The 9,834-nt window shown below is 47.0% G+C and overlaps 1 protein-coding gene across 5 annotated transcripts in view; it reads left to right on the forward strand.

Moving 5' to 3' along the window:
- The window catches only part of CLYBL (citramalyl-CoA lyase), a 237,867-nt gene extending 234,439 nt beyond the window's left edge, over positions 1–3,428 (forward strand). For 4 of the 5 annotated variants that reach the window (XM_024123210.1, XM_028497294.2, XM_028497292.2 and 1 more), the window contains 2 exons: positions 2,161–2,280; positions 3,302–3,428. In XM_024123210.1, the coding sequence (XP_023978978.1) occupies positions 2,161–2,256 (96 nt within the window). In that variant the 3' untranslated portion in view covers positions 2,257–2,280; positions 3,302–3,428. Of the gene's footprint in view, positions 1–2,160; positions 2,281–3,281 lie in introns of all 5 variants that reach the window. The other variant, XM_028497290.2, reaches the window with a different exon arrangement.
- Positions 3,429–9,834: the final 6,406 nt, after the last annotated feature.

Here is a 9,834-nt window from a genome sequence, read left to right on the forward strand (position 1 = left end):
CAAAAAAAAAAAAAAAAAAAAATCCTGACCAACAGACTGTTCACATTTCACATGTAGATCCATATGTTAAAAAACCAACCATATTCTAGGTCGATGTGAAAGCAGGAGGATATTCATATTAGGAAGTCTTGATTCTTAACACTGAAATCCTCAATTTGCAGAGATGAAGGAAACAAAGAACAAAAATGTTAACTTTTGTTTTCCAGCTTAAGCTTAACAAAGGAAGTCAAGCAAAATCTGCTACGTAAAAGAAAGAAATGATCTCCCTGTCTTGAAAAACTACATGAAATATTTTGCATCTTTGATGTGCATGTGGAATCCAAAGCGGATTCAGAGAACATGGCATAGACCCAAAGCCAAGTCATCTTGATTCTCTGTGCATCATTTTGATTTCATGTGCATCTAGGCTAATTTCATCTCTATTATTATTAGCCTATTATTTAAGCTTTAGCAGGACACATGTGCTGATTTACAGGGCCAGAATCCACTTGGTGGACAGATAACCAGGAGACCTTTGGTCTTGCATCATATACTCGAATAACAAAACTAGACTCTTGCCTTGTAAAACAGCACGAGTCCCATGCCCTGATTTCACATGTCATGCTAACCCACAGAATATCCTTAGAGCTTCTAACCAAATTCATAAAATTCATCATGGTCACAGAGACAACCAAAATTAGCTCTAGGTTGAATGAAATTAGGCACAGACCAATCTGGGAGTATAAATAGTAAAATGGGCAGATTGGAAAATGACTTAACGGTATAGGATTTTAGGCAATACAGGTGTTCATATGAATCCGATTTATCATTCTAGCGCTGAGAAGGCTAAGCACTGGTGAGAATTCTAATCCTAATGACTTTTAAATCTCTCTTGATTAAAAAACAAATTTCAAAGTCACTGCTAAGGATTCCCTGCCAATTTTTTTAACCTCCATTCTGTGTATAACTCTATGTTATTATGAGAGATGAGGGTTTCCAGCGAGCCCAGGAGACCATCCCAGAAATCCTGAATAATGACAACATTGACTGTTGAGAGGTGGTACTTGTAAAATCCAGAAATGGATGGCAATATATACAAATGGACCATCATCAAGGATTATAATTGCTCCAACCCACCTTCAGGTCTCAAAAGACCACCTGCTCCCCACTCACACCAGCGTCCTTACCAACAGGTAGAAAGAAGGGGATTAAGAAGAGCTGTAATTGAAAACAGCAAAAAGAAGTGATTAAAAGAACATGAATAACCAGACATTAATTTCAGATTCATACTGCTTCTGTCCATTTAATTCTTCTTTTTCTGAGGCACTAAAGAAACTGCCTTATCATCATAATGTGGGAGTCTCCAATGAAGGCTTGAGGTTCTGAGACCCAAGTACTAGCCCCAGCTCTAACTTTTCCTAGTCAAGTGACCTTGGAGAATCACTTAACTACTCTGGGCATCAGAGTCCTCATCTAGAACAGCACTGAGATCACATGACACATTCAGTGAGTATTTGCAGAAGTTTTAAAAAAGTGAATCTGTAAAATGGGTATAAATCAGGAGATCTCAGGTTCTTTCCAGGCAAACCATTCAACAGACCTATGATTTTTTTGTTACAGACTCATGTCCCCTGTCATTGTAATCCTTTTCTGCAAAAGTGTGTACCAACAGAAGAATCTCTTTTTACTCAGTATAACCCTACCTTACAGTTTCTCATCACATGATAGTGTTACCCCTCAATTACGTTACAACAAGAAGGAAGCATTCTTCCTTTAACCTGATCATACAATTATTTATTCAAACAATAATCAGTTGCCAGAGCACATTACTGTTTTCACAGTTCTATGCAATATTTCAAAAAGTATATAAGGAAGTATTTACATTTTCCTTCCACCCTTGTTTTCTGCTTGATTTCAAGAGTTAAATGAGCAGTTTCCAATACCTTGTGCCTGATGTTTTTCCTCTCCATTAAAATGCTGAAGTGTTTTTTTTTTTTTCTTTTTAGGAGGAAAAAAGAAATCTTTCCCCTGTAATTTACTTTGGCTTTCTCAAAAGTTGGGTAGGAAAGTCAGTATAATTCAGGTGGAATCTAAAATGTTCTTGTTGTACAAGTGTGTGCAGAAAGGAAGCCTGTAATTTCCGAGCATTCTTTCAGGAAGTTTGTATTCTCTGTCTTCCAGGGAGCCTTTACTTTCCAAGGGAGTGTGATCGACATGCCATTACTGAAGCAGGCCCAGAACATTGTTAGGCTTGCCATATCCATCAAGGAAAAATGATCTGCTAAATGAAGCTCTCATCAGGTGGGCTGAACATATACAGTGGGTTCCTTAAAGACAAGCCATAATACTCAAGGCAACTTGTTAGTATGCCAGATGGGAGCCTTTCTTCATTTACAGTTCATGTTAATCACATTTTTTTTTTTTTTTTTTGGTTATCTCACTGGCCAGTTATTCCTCTAAAAATGAACTTTCTTCTTTTTGGTTCCAATCTTGTGATTTTATTGTTCACGAATGTGTTACAAGTACGGACTTATGATTTCGCAGGGAGATAAAATAGTGGGGAGACATGGGCTGCTCCAGGGGAAGTTCGGTCTTTAATGAAACAGATCTTTCCCAAATACGTATACTCCCTTCACCCTTCTCATGTTAGATGTTTCCCACATTGTGCATTGTTCGCTCAACACCAGAAATAATTTTAAGAAAGGCCAACCTTTTAAAAAATAATAACTCAATGAAGGGTTGGTGTTTATTTCACTAGTAATCTGATAAAACAGCAGAGATGGCATAGAAAAGTTGATTAAGTACCATACTGGTTCATATAGATATCTTCTAAAACTAAATCTTCAAAACTGATTACTTTAACCTCCACCACCCACCCCCCCAAAAATGAAATATCCCTATCCTTGAACTGCTGGGTGATCACTATGAAAGTCCTCATCCTGGGTGAATGCTTTGGGTCAACAGTTACCAGCAATTAAAAAATCAATGTGCAGAAACACAAGACCATCCATTCTCTCCCTTTATTTCCCTGTTTAACTGTTTGCCATTGAGGCCATTTCCCCCCTGTAAATGTATGGCTGGGACAGGGCCCCCTCAGCAATAAACTTGTAGCCTCTAAGAAGACACAATGCCACAGAGCTGGTGCATATGGTCCCCTGTGAGATTTGCATCACATTAGAGATGCTGCTACAGGTCATATGGGTGGTGTGGTTAACGGGCTTAGTAAAGCTGTTTTGAAGAGGTTAACCCAGCTTGTAGTAAGGGTAAATAAACATAACAACCAGCCATTCTTCCCTATTCAGCATGTGCTCTTATATTGAAGGCTAAAGGGTATTGAAGCTGCGAAGGATCAACTTGTGTTTGCCAGAGGACGCCAATGAAATTTGAAACACCAACAATCAGAGATTTTGTTTCTGCCCCTCATTAAATCATGAGCTTTTGTGTGGAGACTCTGGACGACTGTTCTTTAAGAAATTAACAGAATGGGAAGTTTTAAACTCTACACCAACCTTTCCATGACCTACACAGCAGCAAAGCTGCTACCCTTAGACAAACACCGCGGGGAAGGCTGTTCTGTTTATTTAAATTCGTAAATAGAAAACAGTTGTTTTTTATTTTCATTTTTCACCTCCTCCTACGCCCTTTTTGTTTATTTCCTATGTGGCCCCTATCATGTGCCCCACCCAGGGGTCTACTTTCCCCTACCCCTTCCAGTTCCTCCAGGAAGCCCAAGAGGGGAGGAGGGCTGAAGGTTATATACAAGGAAGGGCATCATGGAACCAAAGCAAAGTGGGAGAGGCCCACGTACGGTCATGCAACATCCACCACCAATGCAGGGCAGTTCCAACAGGCATGCAAAGGAACCTGATCCAGGCTGGGCAGTTCTGGGAAACACATGCCCTGAGACGCCAACTAACATTCTCAAAGACGGGATCCGACAAGGCGGCTCTTAACTGAGATGGGATGTGCTGCGCTGGGGCACTGCCTCCCCGGGGCGTCGCACCCCCCAACCTCTCGAGAGCATGGGTCGCCCGGTGCTGCTCCAGAGCTAGCTGGAAAGAAGGGTGGGAGCCTGCCTTGTCCTCACTCCGAGGGGCTGGGAGGAGGAAGACAGTGTCTCAGCCAACTTGGGAGATGACTGGCCTCCAGCCAAACTGGGCTTCAGGGCTGCGGACAGTGACAGTGGGCAGCAGTTGCAGAAGCCACCCCCGCAGCCCACGGCGCAGCTGTGCCCGCCTAGGGCGGTAGTCGGTGCGCACAGGGCAGACCAGGACCCTAGGTGCCCACGCAGCCGGACCCCACTGCTCAGCATGCAAACACGGGAGGACCGCTCGCAAGGCAGAGAGAAGCCTTCTCTCGTTTTGACACCCTCAGGGCGATGGAAGCATAGGCAGGACCTGTCATAAACAAAAGACGACGCTAAAAGCCTTTCTTCATACTTCCCTACAGGCAGCCCCCACTTCAGCTCCGCCGTCCTGCCCATCCTCGTGTGTTGGTCCAGATAACCCCACCTCAGGGGTTATCTGCTCTAGTCTCCACCCCTGTTAACACAGGCAACCCCCAGACCCTATAGATGAACCTCCTCAAGCCTGGGGCTCACTGAGAGCCCAGCCCTCCACTCTGAGGGACCCCAGATGCCAGGGTGAAGGCATTCGGACCTCGGGAAGAGCAGTCCTCTCAGCAAGGTCTCCGGAGGGCCCTGAGGGCCTGGGCCTGACAAGGCCTTCCCCCCCTGCCCCCCATCACCAACGGGCCCACAGGTTCCTAGATTTCCAGCCATGTTGGACTGGTCACCATGCCCTTTATCTCAAACCACTCTTTGTTCCAACAAAACCACCTTGTTTTTTAAGTCTCCCTGAGTGTCAGATTTATCATCTTCCTCATAACCCCAGGGTCCCAACTATGATAGGATCATGACACTGGGACACACTAGAGCCAAAAATCTGGACCAAGGTCCCACTCTCTGAGCACAGACCCTACAAGAGGGACCCAGAAGAGGGTTTAGTCAGAGTCAGAGATCCATCATGCCTCATTCCTTGAGGAACAAAGGCAAGGAGATGTTGGGAGACAAGAGGTATGCGCACTGTTTTCCCACCCACATCTCTTTGGTGCCTCGGGTGGGTGAAGGTAATACAGGGAGAGGGTGGGAGGGAGGGCTGGGTGAGCTCACCCCACTTGGTATGTGACAATGCCCACCCCGGGGGATTCCTCCCAGCCAGGAATGGACTGACTGCAAGAAGAGAACCTTGCAGTCATCTGATTAATTAAAAACCATACCTGTTTATATTTTGTGTAGCTCATCACAAGCTGCTTCACCATATTACCCCCGTTATTAATTCTTGGGGGTTCAATTATGGGTAACACTATTAAAACATTATCAGAACTAATGAGAAACAATTACTTAGAAAATGAGCCAGGACAAGATTGAGTTGAGAACATCAGCGGTGATCACTGCAGATTAGTTTAATAAATCATCAGGTGTAAGGCAAGACTGACTGTATGTATGCAAAGCCCCGTCACGGGAAAATGAAATTGAGATTTTTTTGGCATAATTTTTTCATTAATCTCAATAGGACCCGAGTGGTGTAGATTGTTTTATTCCCTAATACCTTGCCTGAGGGGGGGTTCCCAATAATGTCTTCATTGTTTTACTGAGGTCTTAATGACAATCTGTGACAACCTCATTTTAATGTATAGAGGATTATATCAGTACCATCATGTTTTATTGAAATGGCGAGGGGAACTCCAGCAGAGTCCGGAGTCAGGCACTGTCCCTGAGCGCAAGTTGGGAAGTTCCCCGGCATCTGGGTGCGGTTCCCTTCAGATTTACAAGTATTGAACCACTAACTGCCCTGACATCCTCTCCTCCAGGGACTGACTGGGAAAAGTGTCTTCAGCAACGAAGACTTGCCGCCTCCAATTTGAATTTGAAAGTAACTCGTTGCCTGGCATATTTTGCTGCGTAAATGGAATAGACCGTGTAAGGGTTTTTTTCTTTTCTCTTCTAAAATATGATGAACACTCCAGCCCCTAATAGTTCTTCAGCAGTTCGGGAAACTGACCTTCAATAGGGACGATGAATTTTCTAATGATGTCTTAAGAGGAGAAGAGTTAATACGTGCTTTTTTATTTGAAGGGCATTCTGCTTTTATGGTTTCTGGTTAGCTTGGAAAGCTAAATGTCTTCCGTTCTGATTTTGATTTTTACCTCTAGTAGAATACTTGGAAGGCAGTTGATGGTACAAAACGGGTTCTGAGATTTTAACAGCAGGATCTTGTGCATATTGATGCTGCGGAGGGTCACCGAACCGGTCTGTAACCGCAAAGCTTGCGCCCCAGGCTGGGGGACACTGTCCTCCCAGCCCTGAGACCCTCCCCCCCGCCCCCGCCCCCGCCCCCGCCCCGGCAGGTTTTCACATTGCAACTTAGGGGGAAAGTAATCAGCCGACCTCAACACTTAAATGTTAAAACCTTGGTCTTTCTTTCCGCGCTTTATTTTAAATCGGGGTGGGATGGGGGGTTAAGAGAGCGAACAAATGGAGAATAAATTACTTTCAAATACCTGAGTACCAGAAAGCTTGCGCGGTGGGACCGGGCAGCTTTTTAGTGTTCTGTGACGGGTGGTGGTGGTGAGTTTGTTTAAATTCCAGCGATTATTTGGCAACGTATTTCCTTATGAATCTATAAGAATTGCCAACGACGAAAAGAAAGTGATTTGTAGAAAGGAACCGAAATCATCCTTAGCGCCTTTTGGTGGTTTGCTGCCGATGGAGCCCAGTTTCAGCTAAACGGGCTGAAGCCCGCAGATTTTTTTTTAATTTTTAAAATGTTTTACAAAATCTTTTGGGATTTGTTTGTCGCTCACGCCTGTCCTTTTTTAATTTTTGTGTTCTTCGGCTGTAAGCGACCCGCTCGGTTTTACTGTTTGCTTCTTGCGAGGGGGAGGGCCGGCGATCTCGGGGACCGCGCGCCCCGTCGGAAGGACGTGCGCCCGCCGGGCCAGGACACGCCGCGTCCGCGTCCCCAGCGCCCGCGCTTCCCGAAGGCTGGGGTCGGGGGCGCCCCGATGCGGAGACCGGCGGGGCCCGGCCGGTGCGCCCCGTGGCCCCGGTCCCGCGCGGCGGCCGCTCCAGGGAGCTGCGACCGTCGGGCGGGCGGGCGGGGCCGGGGCGCGCAGTGGGCCGGGACCGCGGGCCGCCCGGAGCCTGCGAGCCTGTCGCGCAGCCCCGCTGTAATGGTTGCAGATCAAAGGCTGCCCCGTGTCCCCGCGGAGCCCGGGACAATCCCGCGCCTTTGTGCGCTGTTGCTAGGAGCCCGAGAAACTAAGAGAAAGTGTCAGGAGCATGTTAATCAGACTCGTTACAGTGTAACAATAACGTCTCTCTCGGGTCTCCCAGGCCCCGCGCACAGGCCCGACACCTGCGCGGGGCCCTCGCGCCCGCACTGGGGACCGGCCGGCCCCTGTGTCTTCCTCCGAAGTCGGCGCCGCGGCCAGGCGCCGGGACGAGGCCCTGGGGGACCTGCCAGCGCCAGGCGCATCTCGCGGGTCCTGGTTCCCCTGACCGGAGCCCCCGGCGCCCTTAGCCTGTCCTGCTCGGAGCCGATCCCTGGCCGGGGGACCTGCGGAGGATCCGGGTCCCCTTGCTTTTCAGTCATTGAATGGAATTGCCCTCCTTATTCAAGCACGGTTTTAGAATCAAGAGAAAAATGAACATTCCATTTCAGATAGCTTTTTGGTGGAGTTTCTTCAAAAGACTCTAACTTTGCCTATTTTCCTATCAAATCCACAGAGGATGTTTTAAGTGATAATCCCGAGTTAACAGAAGACAAACCCAAACTTTGCTAAAAGTAAAGATTTCTCGGAACTTTTTAGAATCACTTCATTCATTCGTTTATTCATTCAACAAACATCTGTTGAGCCTGACTGGATGCCAGACAGCTAGCCGGAAAGCCGTAGGACTGGTTCCGGATGCACTTTTCTCTTAAAATTAAAATGCCCTTGTGTGAAGCGAAAGGAGGAGCAAAGGCGTAAAATAATGTCAAATGTCAAAACAAAAAGAAGTGCCATTGGCTACTACAGCGACAGTAACAGGAGAGGAGCAAATTAAGAATTTAAAGCGTTTGAAAAACTCGCCGTATGCTTTGAAAACCAGCCACTTTTTTCAACTATTTTATCTCCTCCCCAATTCTTTTGGTCCCTATGAGTTCCTTCAGGCTGCAGTCCTGAAACCAGAGTCCTGCCTGAGGTCTGAGGAACGAAGTCAGCCCTTCTGCATGTTTGTAAACAGCCTGTCAGATTTGCTAAAGGATCAAGCACACTGGGTCCTGGCCCCATTCTGCCCTCGGCCAGACACAGGGAATCGGAAAGCTGTGCTCAGTCTTAGGGCAGAATTTGACCGATTCGAGGTGGTTCTCTCCAATGTGAGCTCGCATTCAGGAATCAGGATGGGCATTCCGGAAGGGCAGAGGTACCATGCTTCTTGGTGGAATACAACTGCCAAACCCGAGTCAAAGACAAAACTTCCTGTCACCAGGGGGAATCGAAAACAGCCCACTCTCACATCACCGGTGCCTACCTATTGACCGAGGGCGAAATCCTGCAACAATGTCAGACTTCTCAGTCAGTCAAAATCAGTTTCTCTCCCACACTGTGTGCAGCATGTAGACGTATAGAAAACTGGAGATGGTCCCAGAGATTAGTCTAAGCCCTGGAAGGAACTTTCCAGATTCCCTGCATTACATAAATAAGAGAGTTGATATACTGAAAACCCCATCTTATGAAAACAAAGGAGACCAAACACTGACTATATCGTGATGTTAAAATACCTAGCTAAAGGGGAGAAATTCAGGGAAAAGAAACTGTTTTGCGGGGGCGGGCGGGAGGGGGAGGGGGGATTGTTTGCTTGTTTGTTTGTTTTTTGTCTACATAATGCCACATAGCTGGTTTGGCTGGGTTTTGTTTTGTTTTTAAACAATGAATCAAATTGCCTTAGTTATTCAGACACAGTAAAGGAATCAAGAGAGAAACGAGCATTCCATTTCAGATAGCTTTGTGGTGGAGAGTTCCTTCAGAAGGCTATCCACTCTAGGCATCTGGCTTAATTTTTCTTTTTTTTTTTTTTTAATGGGCTCTTGAGTTCCGTGGAAGGAAGAACCTAAAACCAACATGAACTTCTGGCTTAGAATCTCTGGGGAAACTGTGTTAATAACCCAAACTCCCAGATGAGGAGAGGAGCACATCTGTTTCCTCCATGGGATTTCCAGGGACTGGAATTCATGCAGCAGCTTCCAGGGGAGCTCTGTGATGCCTTTCCCAGTGTGGTGTGAGGGAGCTCCGGCCACCAGGAGCCTCACTGGCATTTCCACACCAGCCCAGCGACGCGTCGCCTCCCCCATGGGGCCCTGGCCACTGGGCAGGTGGACTGTGCCTGGCTGCAGGGCCTGACACTCCTGTGCAAAGGCTCTACACAAGCTGTAATCCCTCCCTCTCCATCATACCCAACAAACTCCTAACCATTTTTCAAGACACAACTTGAAGACCACTTCTGTGAAGTCTTCCCAACTACCCAGAGACAGCTTGCTGGCCCTCTCCCAGTCCTTCCATTGCATTGGATCAGATTTCTATTGTAGTACTTTGTGTGTGTGTGTGTGTGTGTGTGTGTGTGTGTGTGTGTGTGTGTGCGCGCGTGTGTGTGTGTCCCACAGCAGTGTGGAGGCCCTGAACAGTGGACATTGCCTCTGCCCCAGATAGCTCTCCTGCTCACCTCTCACTCCCCACCCCCACCCCCACCCCACCCCATCCCCCCATCCCAACCCCACCCCACCCCACCCCCACCCCATCCCAACCCCACCACCC

Source organism: Physeter macrocephalus, chromosome 13 (genome assembly GCF_002837175.3).
Source record: "Physeter macrocephalus isolate SW-GA chromosome 13, ASM283717v5, whole genome shotgun sequence".
NCBI classification, from domain to species: domain Eukaryota; kingdom Metazoa; phylum Chordata; class Mammalia; order Artiodactyla; family Physeteridae; genus Physeter; species Physeter macrocephalus.